This window comes from Dysidea avara, chromosome 4 (genome assembly GCF_963678975.1).
Source record: "Dysidea avara chromosome 4, odDysAvar1.4, whole genome shotgun sequence".
Taxonomy (NCBI): Eukaryota; Metazoa; Porifera; class Demospongiae; order Dictyoceratida; family Dysideidae; genus Dysidea; species Dysidea avara.
The window spans coordinates 4485489-4510065 of record NC_089275.1 but is presented as its reverse complement, the minus strand read 5'-3'; the positions used below and the strand labels follow the sequence as shown (position 1 = coordinate 4510065).

Genomic DNA, 24577 nt, shown 5'->3' with positions numbered 1-24577 from the left:
AAACTTCATGTTGATATTTATTTTATGGGCGTGTATAAATATTATAGTGCAATAAAAAGTTATTAATTTGAAAATGAAGTGGAGTTCCTGTGATAAAAAGCAGTGAAACAAGAGATGATGGTAGCAATAAGGGAAAATTCCTAGCTACTTGGCATTGTAGCAATGAAAATCCCTACTTGTAATTGTAGGAGTAGCTGCGACAGTTTGTTAAGTGCCTCAAATAGGTTCATGGTATTCAAATACATTCAATTTCATAGAATTTCCCTAGAATTTCCTAGGGGGGTGCTAAGCTAGGGGCATCTAATATCAACTACTATAGTGGGGGCTAAAAATGTGGCAACTGGTTGATACAACTATGTAGTAATGCAGTGTGAGAAGCACACTCAGCATGAGGAGCATACTTTATCTAGGAGATCTGGGGACATGCTGTCTTAGGAAAATTTTGTATAATTAGCTTCCTGAGATCGAATTTGGCAATAATATTGACTGAATCTTTTTGAATAAGCAATGTGAGCCACTTTAGTAAGTGAAATCATTATTTTATAGTAGTGGTTACTGACTTTCATACAAAGGGCACAGCATAAAAATAATGTTGCAGTATATGGTTTGAGTTCAAAATTGAAATTCATGGGGTCTAGGAGTTGGTCTTCGTTAAAGAATTTTAATGATGAATGTTCTATTGGAGTTTACTGTTCTATAGCATTTTGATGAGTAGCAGCTTTTTAAGCATTCATCCCTTTGATCCCCTCTTGTTGATTCATATAGAAGAGATTGGCTCTTCTCTTCTCACTCTTTGCATGTTTTCATTTCCCATGTATGCAATTGCACCTGTACTGCTATTGTTTTAGCTAGCATGGCATAATAAAATTTTGGAGTTGGGGTACAGCCCCCCATGCACCCCACCTCCCAATCTTCCCTTGCTATTAGTATGTATATATTAGCAGGTTTGTTGTTACAAATTCAGTACACTTTACAAAGTTGTTTACAGATTTACTACTATTACACAAACAAATTTGCTGATTCTATGCAGGCTAGCTATGGAAGTTTCTCCCTGTTGGCCTCAACAGTTTCACATTATAATTAGCTAAGCAGTAAATTGGCATCTTGCAAACTCAAGTTGCATTGAGCTTTAAACTGCATGTCTAACATTATATACAGTACAGTCAGTACACAAGAGGCAACAGTGACATAAACTAGCTAGGCTGCTTTGCCTTCATAATATCTGTTATATTGACAGGTGAGACAAAAATAAATGATGTGGCTGTATGTTGTACTATATATTCCTCAACACAGTAGCTATGCCCTTGCTGTAAGGGTAGTACAATTATGCAGTGTTCCTCTAACCATGACTGTCATTATTATTACAAGTACAGTTTTTGTATTGTTTCTGCAAAATCTGTTCAGCGCTTTAGTCGTAATGTCAGTGTCTCAATGTTAATGTCTAATCTCGATGTCCATAATTAGGTGCACATGCAGCTGGGAAACTCAACAGGACACGACCACACCAGGTGTAAAAATATAATACTTATTGTTTACAGGGATGAAACGTGAATGTACTTTGCTACTGTAGTAATGTTTACACTTAATTAACAGCTTGTTGTTAAGTAAGGTGAAGGTGACGCCAGAAGGTGTATATGCACCAAGTATAGGTATTAAAGTTATTTATGGTGATAAAACGTGAGTTGTACTTTGCTATTGTTTGCATTTACCGTACTGTCAGTAATTTAGCAAATAAGTATGCACAAGAGAGAGGTATGTAGACTTTATTCCACTGATCAAAAATAAAAATCAATTAAATTGTGGGCAGAAGCATTTGAATCATTTGCAGTTTTCCATTCAAACATCTGAATCCTCAATTCTAGCATTCGTTTATGCACCACTAATAAGAGTCATAGTGACATACACTGTAGTTGTTATTGTTATTAACACTTTACAGTGACTAGCACTGAAGGTCTGACAGCAACATGTGCTGCAGCCTTTGGATTACCTAATGTAGCAAACTGGAACTGGAAACCTAAGAACATTACTTGACCTAGCTAATATTAAGGTTACATATACAGTATAGTAACAAGTGTAATTAACATGCAATACTGAATATGCATAACATTGGCACAAGTAGGACAGGTAGTAATCATCAGAAACTGTACTGATGTCAAGCCATAATAGTTACAGAGTTCCGTAGTTTGATTATGCTTGCAGTGATGTTAATTACTTTTATTATTAGAAAAATTGTTATAATATATGTTCTGTTGGTATATTTTCCTGAGCCATAATTTTTTCTTAATGACTCTTGTTACATGGGCCAGATGCCAATTGTTTTTAGCACAGTGAACCCTTTAATATACTGGAAAAGTACTCAGATGAGAGCCAGAATAAGTGACAATTCTGACATGAAAATGTAAGTGGAAGAGAACAGTGCATTGCTTATGCTTATATTAATGATAATTCAGTATTGACTTTTTGAAAAAATTCTGCAATAACATGTACTATTAATTATTATGTTCAATTCAAATTTAATATACAATGATTATTAATGTAATTAATTTAACCTGTGAAGCAGGAAAAAAAACCATACAGAAGTAACTATTAAATATGTATATCTAACTAACAAGCATTTGCAATAATGTCACACAGCAAATTATACTACTGCAACAGTACATGTATACGTATCCATAATTATTTACTATTTACATGTGTATGTACATTAGTCAGTTTCAGTCCTTAACCCATAGGCCTCAGACAGATTAGCTATTGCATCTTCTTCGGTGATGCTGTTCCATCCTTCAGCATCTACTGGGGTTGGTGCTGCATGTATCCATTCAACGATTTCAGTGTTGTATGTTGCTATGAACCATTCCCAGTACTTGGGACCAGTTTGGGGGCTCTCTGTCGAAATCAACCAATTTGGGTAAATCTTTTTGTACTCTTTGAAAGGGAAATATACATCGTTAGTGTCAGCATTTTTAAAATTGTAATCAGCTTCTACATTTGTGCATGTTTTCAGTACTAGTTTGTTGTCACCTATATGCTTGTACTTAGCAAGGCACCTAGGACGATGTATTTCTGTATAGTGAGGCTTTCCAGAATCAAGATGGTTTTCATCTGTCAGTTCACATTGCTCCTTACAAAATGGACATTGTTCTTTGCAACCAATCAGCGAGTTGTACAAGACATTATGAGGAGATTTTGCAGAATCTGTTAACTTTCCAAAAGTTGCACGTGGATTATTTTTAACATCAAGCAAAATTTTCTTTGATTCATCCTTAAGGCTTTTAATAAGCTGTTTTGTGAAGAAGTTGAGGTTATGAATGCTCTGAATACCAACTATATCTGTCATTTCTTGTAGATCAATTGCTACTGTCATCTTAATCTTCTTGTGAAAGCTTTCTAGCCACTCTTTCATATCTAAATATTGAACAGATTCATCCTGCAGACCCAAGTTCTCATCAGAAATACTCAATGCTGCATCTGGGTCCTTTTTACAGTATTGTGAATGCAAGTACTTTATCGCATCAATTATTTTACTGATTGTATCATTCAGGTTTACCTCAGAAAGGTTGTACAAATTGGCATTTCCTTTGCTATTCTTTGTTTTACAATATTGTTTAACATGAACTTTGCACCAGTACTTTAGACTGTTGGCAATATTTTTAAGATAAACAGTAAAATGACGGAAGGTTTTGGCAGCTGCCAGATCTTTCAGTACTAGAACCTTAAAATAGTTCTTCTTTCTGTAGTGACTGCTTTCACTTTTCATGCTGTAAACAATTTCTATCTGTAGCTTTTCAATTAAAGCATTTATTATTGGCTTTGTAATGATACTACAAATGTTTTGTACAGCTATGTGATCATTAGAAGTTTCTGAAAATTGCATATCAAAGGTCCTGAAAAACACAGGTTTGAGTTGATGCATTGCTTCTAAAGGATCATTTTCAACATCCAGTTGTCTAAGTTTAGCTACAAAACGTTTGTATGAATACCCAGCAACTGTTAATCCCATGTCTACATGATAATGTGGAGTGAATACAAAGCTATTAGCTTTTGCATTATTGAATTTTTCTATGGTTGTGCGCAAAATTCTTATCAAATTAGAAATTAAACCTTTATTGAAATCTTGAAATGTCTCCAGAATTTCCTCTACCCATTCTTCTACTAACATGAAAAATTCATTAGTTTGGTTTTTTGCTACACAAACATCTTCTTCATTAATTTCAGCACATCGTCTAACAGATCCATTTACTCCAAGTTTGTTTCCTGCCTTTTCTCCATGGTCATTGATTAATCGTGTAGAGACAAGATGCAGGTGATCAATGTCCAAATGTAATGCTTCCCTTCTTTCTAAGGGCTTTTTTGTTAATTTGTCTGTAACAAGATGACCATGAGAGTTGTACTGGTCTTCCAAGACATGACAGATTTCTCTATGAACTTTTTTATCAGAACTATGCCTTACTGGTGGTATGCTTTGGGATATTTCCTGTAACCACTTTTGCCACTGCTTGTTGAAAATTTCCTCGCGCATTTTTGATGTATACTTTTCTTGCTTGGCATCTTTTACTAAACTAGCAATTTCTACTTGAAGTCGTTGCCGATATAATTGCTGCATGCTATCAATTTTAACTCTTCCCTCACGACTGCGCTTCTGCAGATTACAATACTTTTTTGCCTCCTCTTTATGCTCTTCACAGATACCTTTTAGTCGAACCTCTGTGCTTTTTTGCCATTGTGCTAGAGTTTGGGATCTTTCACTCTTTTCAAAAAATTCCACCATTTCCTCGCCCACTCTAACATAGATTTCATTAATTTCTTTTACCACTCTTACCAAACAGTTGTCTACAATAGAATCGATCACTGATGCATCACAACTGCTAATTTCATTCCCAGCTTGATGTCGCCATTCCAGAACTTTGTGTTGTAGCTCCCAAGACCACTGCCCATATTTCGTATCAAGCTCATTGTAAGCAGTGACTTCTAACGTATTTTTAAAGCTAAATACAAATTTTTCTTGAAGAACTGCACTCCACAGTGTTTTAACCCTTAATTGAAAATTAGCAAAACTGCACAGCATTTTTCTCTCTTGTATTGCAGCAACTACTGCTTGCTTTAAAGTGCCAGCTTTATAACTATACCCAGGGTTCACTGGAGCCATTGGAGGATCTCCTTTCCACAAACTGGGAAGCATGGTGACATCTTTTTCATTATTAAATTGAATAACATCTTTGAAAGAGCTGTACTTACTTTCACATTTTTCTTCTTTGGCTGCTGTGATTGTCATAGAATCTAAACTGTCTTGGAAATTTTGTCTTCCCACCTTGCTTTTGCTAACTGCCATGACCGCTGTAACATTTTGGTGTACAAAATGGCAGCTAAGCTGCATGTCAACATTTTTCATTCGCATAAAAGCATGTACTGCAGTTTGTAGTATGTCGGTTAGCTCACCTGGTGTTTCACCGTAGATGTTGATTATTGTCAAATCAGCCAGACCAATTACAAATGCTGCTAGTTCATTATCATGCTTTTGCGCCTCTTTGTATTGTAGCTCAGGAGCACGAAGACCTTCTGTGTCCACAATCAATATATGATCGGTGCCGATTCTTTTAGCAAGAGTTGTATTAACAGGCAACAACTGAAAGTAGGCACCACGTGTACAACGACCTGCACTAACATTAAACTGAAGTCCAAATGCGGTGTTTAAGAGAGTAGATTTTCCAGTACTTTGTATTCCCAATACAGACACAACAAAAATGGACTGCTTCTGTGAGTGAAGATCTTTCATCTTATCAATCACAGCTGTTACCCATGTGATAGGGACATGTGAAGCATCTCCATCCATCAACTCCACTGGGTAACCCTCACTCATGAGCTCTGCAACTACACGTGGAAATGATTCAACTTCATTCCTTCTATTCTTTGGAACACTTTTCAGTTGAGCGTCCATTCTTGCTTCATACATCTGTCCCATTTCTCTAAAGAAGTGTTCAAGCCCAAGGGAAGCATTTATAAGCCGCTCATTTTGCTCTTTCAGTTCCTCTTTCAGTTGCAATATAGCATCAGTATCATCTGTCTGAGCTTTATTTTCTGCCTTTGCTTTAAGCAACGTTGTTCTTGTTTCTTGATAAGCGCTATGCAGATCTGGGAGAATCTTTCTTGAGTAGTCATCCAATAACATCTTTAACCAACACAGATAATACAGGCGTACATTTCCAGTATGATCCAACAGACCATGCAAAAATTCCTTCATTGCTGTGGTTGGCTTCTCTGTGAAATGGAACTGATCTTGCCTGATTGACTTCTTTTTCTTATTCATATCAATATTGTAGTGATCAATACTATCTGTTAGACTCTTTGCAAGTTGACGATAAGATTCTTTATCATGTATGGCCCATTTGTGCCATAAGTTAGGTCCTTGAAGAGGAAGCATCAGTAGCTTAGCTTCATATGCAGAAACTGAAGTCACTTTTCCCATTACATTTTCTGCAAGTTTTTTTCCTTCCTTGCACCCTGCATCATCCTCATCAATCTGAATTCCAATGGTACGTGCAGACTCTACACAGGTACTCAGACTTCTGCAGTTGCCTTTTGTGATTTTCTGTAGTCTGGTCACTATTTCTTTACGAATTTCATTTCTAATTTGTGCATTGTTCTTGCCTTTCAGTTTAATTACAAACATACCACTTAGCATTTGTTCATGCATTGCATTTTTAAATTTTTCATTCCCTTTAAGATCACAGAACATCAGTGCCACACCTCCTGGGGTATTGTTTAGCTTTCTCAATAGTTCAACTGTTTGAACATCCAAACTGTTTTCTGTCAGTAGCACGAAGGACATAAAGCTAATCTGCTGAAGAAAGGTTGTCTGCTTGGCATGCTTCCTAGCATCACCACGAAGATTAGCAAACAGTATTATATCAGAATAAAAACTGTTTGCATCATTTTTGCCAGACGGCAGATAGCAACACAACTCTGCCATTCCATCTACAAACAGTCGGTCTGCAGTCCCTCCTTCACAATCCCAGTGAAGGAAGAAATCTAATCTTGCCTCACTGATTACTTCGTTTATAATTTTAGACTTTGATTGCCGTAATTCTCCTATTTTGAAAAAGGAGATCATCGGACTAGCATAATCAACAACTCGACATTCATTTGCAACAACTTTACCGCCTAAATTAGATTTCCAAGCTCGGATTATAGATCTCATTCCCCATATAAGGAAATGTATATTGCTGTTATGTGGGTTAGGCAAAAGGAATGGAATTGCAATCTGGCAGGTGGATAATCTTGATAACAAATCCTGGGTCAGAAAATTGTCACAGCAGTGGAGTAAAACTATTAGGACATCTAATGGATGGAATTCTTCTACATCCGCTAAAGCAGAGTAACCATTAATTTTTCCCTTAAACAAATTTTCTCTGCATCTTGAATCAAACATCATTATTTTTTGCAAAACGAGATGAGGTAGCACTTTGCCATCTTCTGTTTCATGAGTGTTACCTAATGTTTCTTCACGAATGCGCATGATATTACTAATCTTCAGCTTTCTAGGAAATCTCTGTTTAAGGCCCATTAGCCTTAGGCAATCATCAAATTGTCGTTTCTGATGGCCTGGTGTGGGTATATCATCAAGCTTAGTAGAAGTTCCAAAATCACTTTGAAGTGAATGATGATCAATTACTGTTTCAGAAATTTTCTGTGTAATAAATTTGCACATGTGTAGGTAAACACGCCTTTTAATCTGCAAAGGTTTTTAAAGCTTTATGTATTATTGATAGATGGGTGATGCCAAATCTTTATAGCCATTATGGAGAATGTTACAGTACTGCTCAAAGTACAACTTCACACATATATATATATATATATCAACAATGCGTGATATTGAAAATGACCACTTATGTGATTTAAATATTCATGTGTAATAATCAATTGCACACTACTACTACATGCATGCAAGCTATGCTATTCACATCGTACATGCATCTACGTGGGTACAGAATAGCAAGTTGTACAAAACTGATGGGTTGTAAAAATGACTTCTTTGTATTATTGAGTGTCCCTAAGCTAGACTAAATTTTTACATGCGTAAATATTTTGTCACTGTAGGATGAACTACCATCTGTCACGCATTATGATTCATATCTCAAGAAGTAAATTTGAGAATACAATCTCTGGAATTTTTATTTTATTGTTATAATAAACCGTATACAAGTATTATTATTATTATTATTAACACCGTACAGTGACCAGCACTGAAGGTCTGACAGCAACTTGTGCTGCAGCCTTAGGATTACCTAACCCACTGAATTATACAACCTTCATTGTTACAGCAACGGAAGTCAAGTCAGCATGTGCAATTACACGTGCATCATTTGATTTTTTACAAGTACACACTAAAATTTGGAATTTTCAACTAGAGTAGGGACCATAGCACATCAATAAAAAGCACTGAAACAAGCTAGAGTAGTGCATGATACTAAAACAATAAGAAGTGTTATATCCCTACTGTGCTCAAGATACCATAATGGAAGTGCACAGTAGGGATATAATATTTTTTATTATTTTACTGTGATTTAATATTGTGCACTACTCCAGCTTGTTTCAGTACTTTTTATTGATGTGCTATGGTGAGTTGAAATTCGAATTTTTTTTGCGTATTTGCTTGTTAACTTTTTCTTGTAAATAATTATTGAGACTGGTGAATCCACGCATACCGCATCTGAAATGGCGCCGCATACATCAGCTATATCAATTATCATCTGAAAAGTGAAGTAACCATTACGTTTCGTTGTCAGCTATGTTCAACCTGTTACACAGCAGTACAATTCAAGAACTGTTCAAAAAGCACCTTCAGCAATGATGAATTGGACACAAAGGAGGGCACTGGTAAGTCCATGAAGAATGCATTGCATGTACTGCGGTATGCCAAAAGGCACCACTCAGGCTGAAGTGACATCACACAATGAAAAATATAGCCCCCAGCCTTAGCTGTTATCATGATATGCTTGTCTGAAGACATCAGTCAGTCAGTCAGGCAGTAAGTCAGTAGAAAATTCTGTTAAATAAACTTTAAAAAAAATTCCATACCAACTTGTTGAAAGTATTTCAGGTTGGTCTGAAATCTTGTTTGGGCTTAATTTTACCTAACCAATATTGTCTCATTGTCGTCTGGGAAAACTGAGGCTGGTTTTTTGGTGTTGTTACTTTGTGGACCATGCCTACTCCTTTGTGGCCCGTACTATCATACTGTACAATACTAAAAATTAATATTTTAACACATACCAATTTTCAATAATACAGACTCTAATTCAGTTTATCTTTGGACATCCTAATTCTGATCCATAACTCCTTGTAAGGCACTTGAACTGATGGCAATTAATGCAAATCCGTGGCAGCTGTGCCAAACCTTTACTTTAGCTAAGTATTACATGTGTAGTGGTACTGGTTCACGAGTTTAGCATGTTGTGTGTCCATGAGATAACTCCATGTGTGCATGTTGCAATTCATGCGTGTAGCTATACATGCGACACACAAGTATTGTGAAATTATACGGCATTTGAGCAGTACTTTTTATACAGGGAATAACAGCAAAATAAAAACGTTTTTCAGCTGTGCCCTATACATGTGATATAACATACAATGAAGTACACTACACACACACATTAAAACAGTACTGTAGTTTGTATTCACTTCTCGTATTATCAAGAGTCCATAATAAGAGAGAGGGTGTCTAACTCTAGTATGCTGTATCAAAAATGAGCCCGACTAGTGCAGTACCCCAGTTGGCTTCTAGTAAAGAGTCGATTATTGGTGCAAATAACCAGTTGCGCGGGGCCTTATTGATCACGAACTGCGTACACGTGTGCTAGACAGAATAACTGGTGGCATTAATTGGAGAAATGGCGTGTAGGTCAGATGGCGATTTGCCAAGAAGAAGCCGACGAAAACTCGTAGAAAAAGGTCAGAGACTTGGCAGTGATTCGACGTGAGTTAGTGTTGCTGTGTACAAGCTGTTCATTCATGTAATTTCTTTGAATAGGTCCGCGTGCAACGCGAGCGAACCAGAGAAGGGTAGGCCTCAGCCACCACCGATCATGAGGAAAGGACAAAGAAAGGTTAAAAAAGCGAGTACCAAACAATCGCAGAATTTGGACCAGTTACCACCCGTACCAAAGTTGAGGAAGTCTAAAGTATTAAACAAGAAAGAAAGAGATGAACTAACAGCATCTTTGGATTCGATAGATGTCTCAGTACTTAAAAGAGAAGTTAATATAAAGTTAGACGAGCAAGTTTTCCCAGATACGTTGATGAGTCTAGTTTGCAAGCTTCGTGAGGCTGAACAACCACTACCTGATATAATTGCAAGTCATCAGTTGTGCTTCTCAGGTCTTTACAAACAGTGTAAAAAATCTCCAGATTCTTTTGTAAATTTTCAGTTCCAGTGGTACCAGTACTGTAGTGCGTTTCTTCTTAGCAGCCAGTATGCTTTATCAGAGATCAATTTAACTGATCCCAATGCCTACCAGATAAGTGAAGCTAGAACACTCTGGCTTGGATTCTGTGAGGAGAATGGTTCTCCAGTTCCCGAGAGCAACCCTATCATGATGACCATATCATCAGCCATATACTATTGTTTACTGGATCATGTATCCACTTTTCAAAGTGGCAGTCTTGAAAAGACCAATCCTACCGTCCAGGAAGGTGATGATGTATACTATCGGTTTGGTGGTGCTGCCATATCAGACATGCTTCATCTCCGCTATAAACAAATTAAAGCTTGTCGAGATGACCAGAGAGATATTCTTTCTCAAGAAATATCACTACTGCACTGTATCAACTCCAAGGACAAAACTAACATACCTCAGTACCTAAGTTATCGTGACCGAGGGTATATGTATTTTCCAGATGCTGCATTCCTGCCATTTATAAGAGAACTTGATACGTTAGTGACAGAAATTGTTAATCTTGATGGACTAAAGTAGGAGGGAGAAAATTTGATCAAGGTTAGCTTGTACTTGAATAGCACTTTAGTTGACAATACATGTACCCATACAGGTTACACATGACAAAGTTAAAAGTCAGGAGAAGCTTGTACATGTGTTCAGAGAAGCATTATCTACTAGATCACTGAATGTGGAAGCCACCTACAGTGATGAAGCAATACAAAATGTGTATTCTACTTTTACAAGAAAGATTTGTAATACAAGAATACAGGAATTCTTGTCAGCTACAAAGCAGCATTTTGCAACGAAGAAAGGCCTGGCCTCCACAGTTGATGTCAATTTAAGAACTACTCTCCTAGCTTATCATGCCAAACTAGAATCCAATTTAGGCCTTAGCGATTAAAATTTGATTTAATTGTGTTGTTATTGTTGACATGTTGTAAATTATGCTTGCTTATTGTATGTTTTCTTCTGTAAAGGAGTTTCTACAAAACTTAAGTTTTCATCCCTGTAGTTTTTGCCACTATGATGAGATGCGGCACACTACTTCACAAGGTGGGCAGTACGGGCTGTTGTGAAGTTGACGGAGTCCAATTTTCCTCCAACACTAAACTTGTACTGACTGAACAGGCTTTCGACTGCTGATCCTGACAGCCGCAGAGGAGACACAAAATATGATGGGTATGTCTGCAAAAACCACTTGCAAAAGGCTTGAATTCCATACACATCAACTCGGAGTAGATCCCAGGCTATTGAACAAATATAGAATATAACAGCACGTTTACGTAGCACAACAGTATGTATGATTCACAGTTTAGAATAATTAATCACTAAACAGTACACACTATAAATCCCTTGAAAGATGGTTTGTTCAACTAGTACACTCACTTTGCCACGCGAGGAAATACCTTTTAGTTGATGATGTGTGAGGATACTTGGATCTATTGAACAAAACAACTAAATGCATCATAATTTTATGTAAATGCATGTACATACCTTTCTTTATTAATGAGCTCAGCCATTCAGTGAAATATTTGTACCCTTTGGTGATGTTTGTCAGTATCTCACACTCCAAACTCCTTATTCGATCATGAGACAAGAAGCCATGTTCAAAAATTATATGGGAAGCTTCTAAATAAGCCAACGTCTCAGCTACAGCTGCTGAATCATCTGGTGGAGGAACTTGGTTCACATACCAGTGGAGCTCACCAAGAACTTGCTCTTGCTACATATGAAAAATAAATGGAGCATTAAATTTATCAAATCATGAAACTCTAGCAACTGTAATTGGGTACATAATTCTTTACGAGCTACCAACTATATTGTTTACCTGCATGATTTTTGCTGGAAGAACATTAAGTTTTGTCCATGAATCACACAGGCAGTGTGCTTCCCTTAAACGTGGCACCATCCTTGCCTGGTTGTTGCTGGCTCTAACCAGCTCGCGTTTGTATAAATCTGTAATGGCATTCCATCCAAATTCAACACCTTTGCCACGTCTGAAGTGCTTTGTCCCATTCTCTTACGAAGAAAACAAAGCATTCACCATGTTTTTCAACTATAAAATGTAAAAGTTACCTCAAAATATGTACATAGGAGGTACATTGTCATACCTGATGGGAAGGACAAATCAACCAAAAAAGTTTGTTCAGTGGGTTAAATGGGTTGATTATCCATGGCTCTACTTTGTATTGATCACTCTCATCATCCTTAATCGAGTATGCTCCATTGCAGCCATGACTAGTTTGATAGTTGCAATGTTCGCAGATCCACCATCGCATACAAGCAAACTAGTTTTGAGACCATGGAACTGAAATAGCTTAATGTTTCAAACACACAAGCTACAACAAACTTGCTGTCTACTGTTGAAGAAGATGTGAAATATGGACCGACTATATCATAACAGCTGGTAAGGTCTCTCCAAAGGAACTGTAAAATATACGATGTCTGGTTAACTTCGGGGTCTGTTAGAACCTTGTATATGTCATTCAGTGAAGCCAAGTCCTTGGAATTCATTGCCAACCCCATAAATTGATGGTTTCTGGAATTCCACACCAGCTGGAACGCCACTTTTACTTCATCGAATATTAAAACTCCATCGGCTTTTGGCTCCTGCTTGCCTGCTTTACAGCACTGTTCTTTAAATGCTACATATCTAGCCACTTGATCAACTATACAGGCATTACTGGCACCTGGGGAATGCATGAATGCTCCTGTGAATGCTTGCATGGTAGACTTGGAAGGTAACTTGAGTATACCAAAGCTCTGCAAAGCCTTGTATACAGCTGGACTGCGAGTATACACTGCTAAAGCTAGAGGACCAAGAACATACATATCAATAGTAAAATATTATAACTTCCAACCTACCCATGCGGATGGTTATCATATTCCATCTGTTTCCATAACCCTCATTAGCTTCTAAATCACAGTAAATAAATAAAATACACAAGCAATAACCTATGAGAGCCTTACTGTTCCGCTCTTGATCCTGGGAAAACTCTTTTCTCTGACGATCTTTATCGGTAAACCAAACATTCTTCATTAGACTGCCAGCACCATGTTGTTCTCCTTCTTGGAACAGCTTTTCTAATTCTTCAGTGGGTATTGCTTCTACTACTGTACACATCTCTTCATTTTGTTCACTGTCCAAAGTAACTTCATTCTCCTCCAGCCTAGCTAGCTTCCAAATACTACTCGACCTTTGATATCGGGTATTACGTTTATGTGCCTGTTGGCTACCAGGAGACATATATTGCAGTCGTGCCCTTGATGAGGGAATTTGTCTTCTTATCCTTTTGGCTGGGCTTTCAGCAAGTGTCCTCTTCTTTTACAAATTCAAGTAATATATCAAACATTTGCAAGCTGGACACTTCACTTCACTTACTGCTTTCTCTGCTGCACATAAATTCGATGCAGGCAAAAACCAAAGTTTACAGTTGATGGAATCCACCCTTGAGAAAGGAAACTGAGTTAGACGGACGCTTTTAATATGAAACCGAATAGCTTTGTGGAACTCATTTTCATAATAATCGGGATCCACTGCAGGACAAAACGACTCTACGTGGACTCTACGGAAATGTGGACTTGCAACCAAAAATATGACACAGCTCTACCACATCATCAACTGACTTTATCTCCCCTTCTCTCCACAGCCTCATCAAAACGTGTACTGAATAATGTTTGTATTGAATGGTGATGGTAACACGAGAGGTTATTCCAAACGGGGAATGACTAAACAGGCTTTTCTGAGTTATCGTTAAAACAGGGTTGTTGCTGTCTGATGCAAGGTATCCAGTCACAAAAACAAGTTCAGGAAACTGATTACTAACAGCATCAACAATACCTTTCAAAAACATTTCTTTCTCAACCGGGGTAGCTACATCAGACGGAGCCATGGGTGGTTCTTTCTCGGATCTATCTGGGACGACATCAAACTCAGACTCGAAAAACGATTCGTTCATATTAGCTACTGGTGAGGGTTCTAACATCAACTCATTTGCTGGTTCCACATCCTGAATCTTGGCAACCGTGTCCATTTCCATCAATTCATCTTCATCAAGACTCTCTTGTTCAAACAATTCATCAAATAGCCAATAAGATTCCTGCGTGGTAGACACGCGAATATTCCTAGAAGGCGTAGCATTTACTGTAACACTCGGAGTGGCATGGGGCAGCGTGGCATCCATTACCGATCACGTGTCTATCGCTACAAACCCACATTCGAAACAGTTTGATGATTACTGCTGTATGCGTGACACAATGCAGCTGGCTGGCGAATCCATTGAAGCGTCCAGGAAAGGTGGCGATTACTGAAGTTAACACTATAGTAGTTTACGAATGATATACTGAGATACTAGTCGGGCTCATTTTTGATACAGCATACTAGAGTTAGACACTCTCTCTCTTATTATGGACTCTTGGTATTATCTATGAACTTTATGTGGTGTAAATCACGATCACATGTACAGGTATAATACAATGTAGTCCAGACATATTGATATATGTGCCATTACTTCCTGCATGGCATAATCTAATTTAAAACATCTAAGGTCGAGCCTGTCGTTATTGAGTTACACTTGTCTGAAAGCATCAGGCATGCAGGCAGGCAGGTAGGCAGGTGATAGAAAATCCTGTTAAATATATATTAATCGTATAGCAACTTATCGGAAGCATTTTTTGACCACTTTTGTGACATTTTGGAGCTTTATTCTACCCAACCAATATTGCCAAGGAAGGTCCATGAAGGTATTGTGGGGCTGGTTTCTAGTTAATATTGTTGTAAGAAAGTGCAATATAAAATTGCTATATTAGTGTATAGCAGCCTGGGCAATAATTTGATCATAGATGATGTTCTTATCATAGACCCATTCTCATGTAAGCCACACTACAAGGAAAATGTTCACTACATTAGCTAGTAGCGAGAGTAGATGGGGCTATTTTCTGCCTTATTCTGGCTTTTGATGAAGCATTTAAGAGTAGTTGTGTTTGCTATCTGCACGTAGCCTATTTTCAAGGTGACGTTTGTGTGAATCAGTATGGTTACAAAAATATCATTAAAATAGCAAGCACTGAATTTGACAATTACGCTAAATGCCAAAAACAAAAGTATTACCAAATGTTCTGAGTACATGGTACACATACAATGTAAACAGCTAAGGAATTAGGAATCAAGAATACTTACAGTGGTTCCAAGCAGTTGTTTTTGAAGTTCTCGAAGTTGTTTAATAGTTTCTACTGACTTCACAATTTCTTTCAGTTCATCTGTTTCCAATAGAAAAAATGTGGCACCATCTACTTTGTTGTCTGTAGGATAAGATGTGCAAATTTTAGCAACTACAAGTTGGTGTGTACAGTACAGCTAAAATGCTTGATGTCACACTATAAGTTTATAGTTATATAACAACTGATAAAACAAAAGTGATCAATAAAGTCAGGCTCACACTTCTGTGTGCAGTTATTATTGAAAATTTAAACTGGATTTTTTGCAATGTAGTTGTCCAATATATGGTATACTATTTCTGACATTTATTTGTTTGCACCACCTACCTCTGAAAGCTTGACAATCTTGTATAGAATATCCCATCATCATTAGCCACTCCATAAAATTTTCAGCACTTAATTTGGATACTTCTGCTTCACTGGCAGTTGTGACTGCACAAGATTTCACTCTTTTTAAACTTCCCTTGCTCTTGTGTGGCTGTAAGGAGATCTGATCAGCAGACAGTCCAATACTTTGAATGAGATTCTGAATGTTAGCACTTCGCCTCTGTGTCAAAGGATGAAGGTATGAACATAATAATAATATTCATTACACTTAACCAAAGGAAATGATCAGTGAGACCAAATGATTGACAGTTGTTTGACCCTTGAAGATGCTGGAGAACCAATTTTGGGTGATTTGATAATAAATTGTAGTAAGTTTGAGTACTGTACTTTAAATTGTGCGGTAATTATAAGTAATCTTTTGCAAAAACCATGTGAATTCAAATTACTATAAGTACACAAAAAGTTTGGAATTTTCAACTAGAGTAGGGACCATAGCACATTAATAAAAGTACCGAAACAAGCTGGAGTAATGCACAATATTAAATCACAATAAAACAATAAGAAGTGTTATGTTCCTACTATGCATTTCTGTTATGATCAGTAGGGATTTACCACTTCTTATTGTTTTACTGTGATTTAATATTGTGCATTACTCCAGCTTGTTTCAGCACTTTTTATTGATGTGCTATGGTCCCTACTCTAGTTGAAAATTCCAATTTTTTGTGTACTTGTTTGTAATAATTATTATGACTGGTGAACCCACGCATACTGCATCTGAAATGGCACTGCGTGCCCCAGCTATATCAATTATTGTCTGAAAAGTGATATCCATTATGCTTCATTGTCGGCTATGATCAACCCATTACACAGAAGTGCAAATCAAGAGCTGTTTGAAAAGCACCTCTGCAATCAAAATAGTCACTATGAAAGTATGGACAATTTCTGTTATGAAGGGAAGCCATCACGTGCTACCACCAAATCAACACTTTTCACTGTCAGCAAAGATGAATGGGACACAAAGGAGGACACTGGTACAGTTAGTCCATGAAGAATGCATTGTATGTAGTGTGGTATGCCAAAAGGCACCTCTTGGGCTGAAGTGACATCGAACAGTGAAAAAATCAAGCCTGTAGCCTTAGCCGTTATCAAGTTACGCTTGTCTGAAGGCATCAGTCAGTCAGGCAGTCAGTCAGTAGAAAATTCTGTTAAATAACTTTTTAAAAATTCCGTTACAACTTGTTGAAACGTTTCGGGTTGATCTGAAAGCTTGTTTAGGCTTAGTTTTACCTAACCAATTCTGTCTCATCGTCGTCAGGGAAAATGAGGTTGGTTTTTAGGTGATGCTATTGCGTGGGCCATGCCTACTCCTTTGTAGTCCCTACTATACAGTACGATGATCGTTCAATTAGAGTTTACATTTTTAAAGCTGAATAGTTTTCAGAGATGGGTGAACCCCCCATAGAATGGTGCCTGCATATACTGCCAATACAAGAAATTCTAAATTTAGAAATATGATATAAAGTGTTAGCTATATTGAAGGATTCATGCACATACAATTGCAAACAAACCACACATGTCAACGATACCATCATTGCACACAATACATATCTAATGCACACTTTCAATGAATCTCCATCTTTAGCCCGAGGACGAACAGGTGGTGGACTTTGAGGTTGACATGCACTCTGATAAGCTGCTAGTGGAGACATCGGAGAATCTGGGTGAGTCTGATCTACTTCAGTTTCAGTGTCCTGCACAAAGACAATAGAGTCATGGATTTTTTATCCTTTCTCCACCTTTTCAAAAATACTTTCTGTAACAACTTTAAACAGGCTGGAGTCCTAAAAACTTTCAGTACTTGTGCTGTATATTATTTTATTACCACTACCATTCGAGTCATATATATAGCCACAAGATAGAGTGAATACCAAACAATAACATTTGAAAGGGAATATACAGCTACATAGTGTATGCAATCAAATACTTACAGATACAGCTCGTCAATCTCTTTGTTCACTGATTTTGTGTTATTTGAAAAAATCAGAGACTATAGGCAAGAGTGGCACATGTATAGAAGGCCAAGCATCTTAGAGAAAAAGAATCTGATATCAATAACATCATTTCACACTGAAATTCAAAGAATTTACAAGGACTGGATAATGCTGGTTATTGTTATAACTGTATAGGTCATAAAGTAAACTAAAGTTTACATGTAGATATATCAGTAGGAGCAGAAAAGTTACTGTAGTTGTTGATATGAGTCAAAGATAAAGCCACGGATGGTAACATATTGTACCACTTCTGCTGCTTGTTGTTAATACTTCAGAACCTTCTCATAATACCCTCTCATATCAACACCTTGCTGGGAATATTTACTTGGTTAAATGCCATGGCTACTTATACGTCAACTGATTGAATGGTTGTGTACATTGTTAAGTATATAATTCTAGATATGTATCTGCATAAAACCTTGCTAAGATTATTAATAAAAATTGCAAACCTTTCTTGGTTTTGGTGCGGTGTGGAGAGCTAAAGTTGGTGGAACATGAACAGATCCAACAGGATGATTGTTATTGTTACTTGGTGACACAAGGTGCTGTGCATCTGATTGAGTTCGCCGAATAACCTGTGAATATGATAAAGACATAAATGCAATGATATGATATGAACTGCAGCCAAGCCTACAGTATATGTTACACTCTTCAACCTCATTCTTTCTGCATGTACAGGTGTATATAAAGTGTTTTGATGGAATACATAGAAACCAGTTGGTTGTGGATACAACAGGAAAAGATACACAGTATAGGTAATGTTGATTACTAATTCTGCTACAGTAACTGCAGTGTGTACCATTTTGGGACGAGGAGAAACTGGAGGACCAGAAGATGAACCAAATGAATTGTGTCTGCTACTGAGATTGTTGTAAGCCACTCCATTTACAGTTGGTGGATAACTTGCATCACTCTTTGTGGAAGCAACTGGTTGATGTGCTGGTGAATACGGCCTTGCAGAACACTAAAACACATCCAGTACATTGCATTAGACATGTGTACTAAAATCTTCAAAACATAGTATAGAGTGTTTAATGGGTAACAAATTGAAACTCCAAACATGTATTTTAACAACCTGGCCTTCATTCTTTGTATATAATATGCTTACAAACACTTCACTTATATAAGAGAAAAGGACTGTAAACCTTGACAATAACTTTGGAGAACAATGCAATTTGCAACATCTTAATACAGTAATTACTAACACTTTGCTGCCATATATGATTGTGTTTTCTAGCTTGCCTATAACTGACCTCTTGCTGAAGCTTAAGTATCCTTTTAACAACTCCCATTTTGTTTGGAATCATTTCTTTCAAGTCAGATTCACTTAGATCCAAGAATGATTCACCATCAACTGCATTGTCTGTAAGGGAAGGAATGTTAAAATATTCATTATGGCAGCTGGGAATTCTAATTAAGAGCAATTGCATTCAGAAATCTATACATTTTTATAGTCACCCACTAGGGACTGTAGCTACATTAGACTTAGTGGAACTAAGGCTTTTCACTTTGATTATATCAGTGAGCTTGGCCCTGTATACATATAGTTAGTCTACTTAGTTCTAACACTTCTTGTTTATGTTACACTGTGACTTCGAATTGCAGAATTAATTTTAGAGTTAAATATTGCAGCCAGCTGTAAGCAGCAAAGATACAAAACAATAATAATAATTTAACTACAATTATCTGGTATGTGCATGCCAGTTGACTTGAGCTATACCAATGACATTGAGGTAATTAGGAACTGATACTAAGGTATCAGATTAAAGGTTGCACTAAACATGTTAAAAAGTACAATCAGGTGGCAAAAACACAGTTCTCTGTAATTTACTGTTTGTTTTATATCACTTTTAATTAGCTGGATAAATTCATACCTGTATTAAACACATTGTGGCTGCATGGTGTCAATTTCATGCCATACATTTGATACAGTAATATCATTGTACCTTCAAATATTTGACATGATTCTGGTTTCACATTGTGTGCTTTTAGCCACACCACCAGCCCATCACAGCTGAGTGCCTTAACGTTCTGCTCGGGCAATGGTGAGCCAGACATGATGGCTAGCTAAGCTGTTCCTGGATCAGCTACTATTTACACTGAGTTTAGGCATCAGTACAGCAACCCAGAAGTACAATAACCTGTCAACTGTCATGTACATGCTACTGAATTATTTTTGTATCACTTGCATGCATGCCATATCACACTGCATGCATACATGAACCCATATAATGTTACTATAACGGAAGATTACACATTCTGCATGCTACAGATGTCTCAGAGTAATTGTGGTTGCTGAATGAAGTGTGTAGCGCATTTACGAGGGGTATTTAAAGTAATGTGTGTTGATTGTGTACTGGCATCTTGTATTGGATTCATTTAATCAGTTTGTATACATACAAAAAATTAACGTGTATGTGTGTTGGCATAATATTGTGTACTAAGAGAGGCCACAGTAATATCATTGATATGTAAGGATCTTGGTAGTTTGGTGTAATACATTCAGTTTCTAGGCAGTACAATACACTAATCACTACAGGAATTTGTCATATACATATTATTGTAGGAGAAATAAAGCAGATTAAAATGAAACCATTAATACATATATACATTGCAGCAATTAATGGTTTAGATCAGTGTTAGTCTGCTAAGCAGTTTATTGTTTGTATATGCATATAGTGTAAAATACTGTAGCTTATTGTTTTCGGTTAAAAAAATTCATCTCAACAGGGTTTGTTTAGCAGACTATCACCTAAAGTGACTTCCTATTGTAATATCCTGGGTTAGCTACCAAATGTATGATATCAAAGTTTGTTGTGTGGACATGTCCATGGTGGATGATTACACACTTATAGTGCAATGGCACACATGCCACTCTACATTACTGGCCATTTTTGTTTTGTTTGCCATAAATTCATGCCATCTTGGAACTATTATATTGGTGAGGTGACAAGACAGTATGCACATATGGACACAAATAGGCTGGGACCATGGATAAATGTCCTCAGTAAAGTCTCTATACCACCATGTCTACTTCGAGTTGTCAGTTTCCTATAATTTTGCTTGACAGACTCAGTAACAAAGAAAACTATCTCCATCATACAAAGTTTTGCAAAGTTATGTAAATATGTTGTTGTTTTTAGATGGTGACTTTGTTCACTAGATTTAAAGTAAATTAAGTAACTGTACAAAGGCAAGAATCTTGATTGATATTTGGTTAGAAAAGCTGGGCCTACAGTAGTTTGATGTATGTTGAAGCCATCAATCCTATCTGTATACATGCATAAAAGTCTATGTAGCAAAAAGAATAAAGTATAATATCTTTCAACTGTAGTACACAAATGTATTGTTCAGTGTACACAAATGAATGTGCTTAATGGCTTCCATTACATGAATACCACACATGTGGTCCACTGGTGCATACCCTAAACTGATTCTAGGAAATCTCATTTAGGTGTTATGTCATTGTTAGTAACATGTACACTTTGTTTACCCTTATTGTTACAGTACATGGATGCTTGTACAATCAGATTCAGATGTCTATATAGCTGGACATGCACATGTCCAGTAAATTATAAACAAAACAACAGGCTACAGCCTACTTAGCTATACGTATGTGGGATGGTGGCTGCTTTAAAGTATAGTCTGTAGATCTGAGCAAATGACTGGACAGTATCGTATAATGCATAATTATGTCCCCCTACAATGACCTTAAGACATGTATGTTGATCAACATGACAAACAGATAGAGACTTTTACTCATTAAACATAATATAAACACACCAGATTTGACAAAACCAGGCTTGCACACACATCCAGATTTGTGACTTCGAAGGATCATAACTCCATGTAGGAGTAAGCTATCACCTTCAAAGTTTGACCTTTTATTGCATCATGTAATTAAATGAGAAAAAAATTGTGAACATTGTAGGTCAATAGCGTACTGAATGGTCAAGTTACAAGTGGTTAAAGTTGAAGAATTGGATGTGTGTGGAAGCCTGGTTTTATGAAATCTGGTCACCTATGTATTTCCAGTGAGATAACTTGAGTAAAGAGTTCTAGGGACTGCTGCCAGACTAAACCATTCTTCTACAAATAGGATTTCTTAGAATCAGTCTTGGGTATGTACCTTCTGACCACATCACATCTATGGTATCCATGTAATAGCAACCAGTTAAACCACCACACAACCAGGATTTGGTTAAATGTCTTTGTCTACTTCATGATGCCACCACAGTTTATTTTACTTGAATATAGCTAAAGTTACATTATACATACATCTAACTACACATATAATATGCCTAGCATAATCCTGGCGGGTTGATTGAGGCAGTGTCTTCTGATTGCACAATGCACACAAAAATTAATGAACTACTACTCACCAGTTGGTCCATTCTGACTTAATTTTATTTATGAAGTAAAGTACCACTATGTGTGGGATAGAAGTTAAACCACACCTGCTCTATGTTATCAATACCTCAGCCTAATGTCTGGGAGGAATATTTTCAAACTGGACATGGTAAATTAAACTTATTAGATATGTGAATTTGTAACACAGTGATGTAACTGTATGATTATGTACTACATCCTACTTGATTGTTAAAGTGCCAGCTATTTCATTTTTAAATATATTTTTATGCCACTCTATTACATAAAAATGTATTGCTTTATGGCCTCCTTAGTGATTTCACTTTCTGTGGCCACAATGAAAGCTATTATGAAGCCATCTGTACTTTGTAGTTAAGGAATGTTGTAGGATGATGCCTTTGGTGATTACTTGAAATATCTTAGGTATTCATAATAAAATAATGGTCTGTAATGGTAATACTATTTAAAAAAGATGCTCTAGATGATTACTTTACTACTCTAAATTCCGTGCTGGGCTATTAACATCATAGAAGTATCTGTGTACTACATATAGCTGGTGAAGTGACCAGCTAGTGTACACATAATAGGATCATGGGCAAGTGTTCCAGTTACAACAGTGCAAGGATTACATACTCACTTGGTACTTGGTCAAGTTACCCAAAAGAAGAACACAAAACACAGCAATAATTTGTCATACGATGTGTGATGCACATTATAAATATTGTTATTTGGATATACTAATCAATGCTATCATCTAGAGTGTTACAGTGATCATGTTATAGTTAAATCCCACACAAGTAGGATATGCTATTATTATAATTTGAATGATTAGAATTTGTAAAAGGATGTTATAACTGAAAATTATCAGACACTTACAATCGAGTCAAGCAAGCAAATAAAGCAAATCAATATTATACACACAGTATCACACACACAAAAGCACACACATACACTGCAACAGTATACACATTCCTAGAGTGACTATAGTATCATTATATATATATATATATAAATATGACATCAGTTTTTTAGAGGGGAAAATATTTTGCAAATCGCAACCATCTTAGGATGAAAATTTTGCTTCTTCAGGAAGCATTTGTAATACTGCCATAATTGAGGGGAATATTTTCACAGATACGTAGTAGCCAAGTTTCCCCCTTGGAAAAACTCACATTTAAATGCTGGCACGTTTTCAGCTCTTGTATAATTATACAGCTGCGGAAGTGACTGAATTCATTTCCTGCCCTGCAGAACTGATTATGTAACTACCGTGATGTCAAGTGTTACCACTCTATAGATTATAAAGAGTCAGAGACCCTCTACATATCATTATATAAACTATGCAATGGGTTACACATACACTCCTTACAGACTACAAAATTAATGATTAGCTACAATGTAGTCAGCTCCATGCTATTAAACCTCTTCAGTACCTATCTGTCATTAGTATAAATGCATGCAAACACAAAACTACAGAGTAATACTATTACAGGTTTGTGTGAAGTTGAAAAATACTTATAGTTAGATAAGATAAAAATTACAATGTCAAGCAGCAATAACTTGAAGATGGCGATTGTGATACTCTGCAACAAAAATAGTACCAATGCTGTTGACTGCTATACCAATGATGTCATTAATTGTCCTTTTTGACTTCCCTTTGTTCCAAATTTATTACTCAACTGGTAGGTGGGGCTCAGTACTGTGTGACTTTCACCATCTCTAGTTAAAATATAATCATCAGGAGTAACTCAAACAGAAAATGGATTAATTACAATTGATCTTAATAAAGTGACCAACTTCACTAAAATTTTATTTCTCCATCACTACAACAGTTGGTCACATATACTTGGTCACTGCAGTCCATGGCAACATAACATGGATCCTGAAACTGTTCTGAACCAAATCCTTTGGAGCCAAATTTAAATACAAGTTTGTTATTGTTATCAAATATTTTTTTCATCCTGATATCCTTTGTCAGACAGTTAAATCAGTGTAACAGATGTCATCTGCAAAACTAATAAGCTAGTTTTACTTCTGACGAACTAAAAACATATGCAAATCAAATAGCTCCAGTCTTACAAATAATATTAACCCACACTCAACTCAGGCACTTTACCAAATGACTGGCTTTCAGCCAACACTGTTCCAGTATTTAAGAAGGGAAATAAAGGCATCTCATCC

At 36.7% G+C, this 24577-nt stretch overlaps 3 protein-coding genes across 4 annotated transcripts; 1 reads left to right on the top strand and 2 right to left on the bottom strand.

Annotated features, from left to right (window-relative positions):
• Positions 1 to 2460: 2460 nt before the first annotated feature.
• Positions 2461 to 20204, bottom strand: LOC136252319 (interferon-induced very large GTPase 1-like). 2 transcript variants are annotated; one of them, XM_066044731.1, is made up of 8 exons: positions 19975 to 20204; positions 19282 to 19391; positions 18828 to 18992; positions 18478 to 18603; positions 17597 to 17728; positions 15978 to 16197; positions 15613 to 15734; positions 2461 to 7684 (listed from the first exon to the last, which is right to left on the bottom strand). In XM_066044731.1, exons 1-8 carry the CDS (start codon positions 20084 to 20086, stop codon positions 2705 to 2707), a joined length of 5967 nt encoding a protein of 1988 aa, XP_065900803.1. In that variant the 5' UTR covers positions 20087 to 20204; the 3' UTR covers positions 2461 to 2704. The 2 variants fall into 2 exon arrangements, with proteins under 2 accessions (XP_065900803.1, XP_065900804.1); XM_066044732.1 differs by lacking the exons at positions 18478 to 18603; positions 18828 to 18992; positions 19282 to 19391; positions 19975 to 20204 and adding an exon at positions 17788 to 17880.
• LOC136254477 (uncharacterized) lies at positions 9834 to 11766 on the top strand. The gene is made up of 2 exons (XM_066047173.1): positions 9834 to 9973; positions 10028 to 11766. The coding sequence occupies exons 1-2, from the start codon at positions 9888 to 9890 to the stop codon at positions 10968 to 10970; spliced, it is 1029 nt and encodes a 342-aa protein (XP_065903245.1). The 5' UTR covers positions 9834 to 9887; the 3' UTR covers positions 10971 to 11766.
• LOC136254476 (uncharacterized) lies at positions 11979 to 14492 on the bottom strand. Its single transcript, XM_066047172.1, has 5 exons — positions 13404 to 14492; positions 13299 to 13349; positions 12545 to 13243; positions 12262 to 12489; positions 11979 to 12156 (listed from the first exon to the last, which is right to left on the bottom strand). The coding sequence occupies exons 1-3, from the start codon at positions 13678 to 13680 to the stop codon at positions 12672 to 12674; spliced, it is 900 nt and encodes a 299-aa protein (XP_065903244.1). The 5' UTR covers positions 13681 to 14492; the 3' UTR covers positions 11979 to 12156; positions 12262 to 12489; positions 12545 to 12671.
• Positions 20205 to 24577: the final 4373 nt, after the last annotated feature.

Bases quoted from the DNA above. Each gene is read 5' to 3' on its own strand.
- LOC136254477 (XM_066047173.1), top strand. From the start codon at position 9,888: ATGGCGTGTAGGTCAGATGGCGATTTGCCAAGAAGAAGCCGACGAAAA. The intron at 9,974-10,027 runs GTGAGTTAGTGT...TTCTTTGAATAG, and splicing joins AGACTTGGCAGTGATTCGAC to GTCCGCGTGCAACGCGAGCG.
- LOC136254476 (XM_066047172.1), bottom strand. From the start codon at position 13,680: ATGTCTCCTGGTAGCCAACAGGCACATAAACGTAATACCCGATATCAA. The intron at 13,350-13,403 runs GTAAGGCTCTCA...ACTGTGATTTAG, and splicing joins CCAGGATCAAGAGCGGAACA to AAGCTAATGAGGGTTATGGA. The intron at 13,244-13,298 runs GTAGGTTGGAAG...TTGGTCCTCTAG, and splicing joins TATGATAACCATCCGCATGG to CTTTAGCAGTGTATACTCGC.
- LOC136252319 (XM_066044731.1), bottom strand. From the start codon at position 20,086: ATGTCTGGCTCACCATTGCCCGAGCAGAACGTTAAGGCACTCAGCTGT. The intron at 19,392-19,974 runs GTACAATGATAT...CTTCCCTTACAG, and splicing joins ATCATGTCAAATATTTGAAG to ACAATGCAGTTGATGGTGAA. The intron at 18,604-18,827 runs GTACACACTGCA...TCATATTCACAG, and splicing joins TTTCTCCTCGTCCCAAAATG to GTTATTCGGCGAACTCAATC.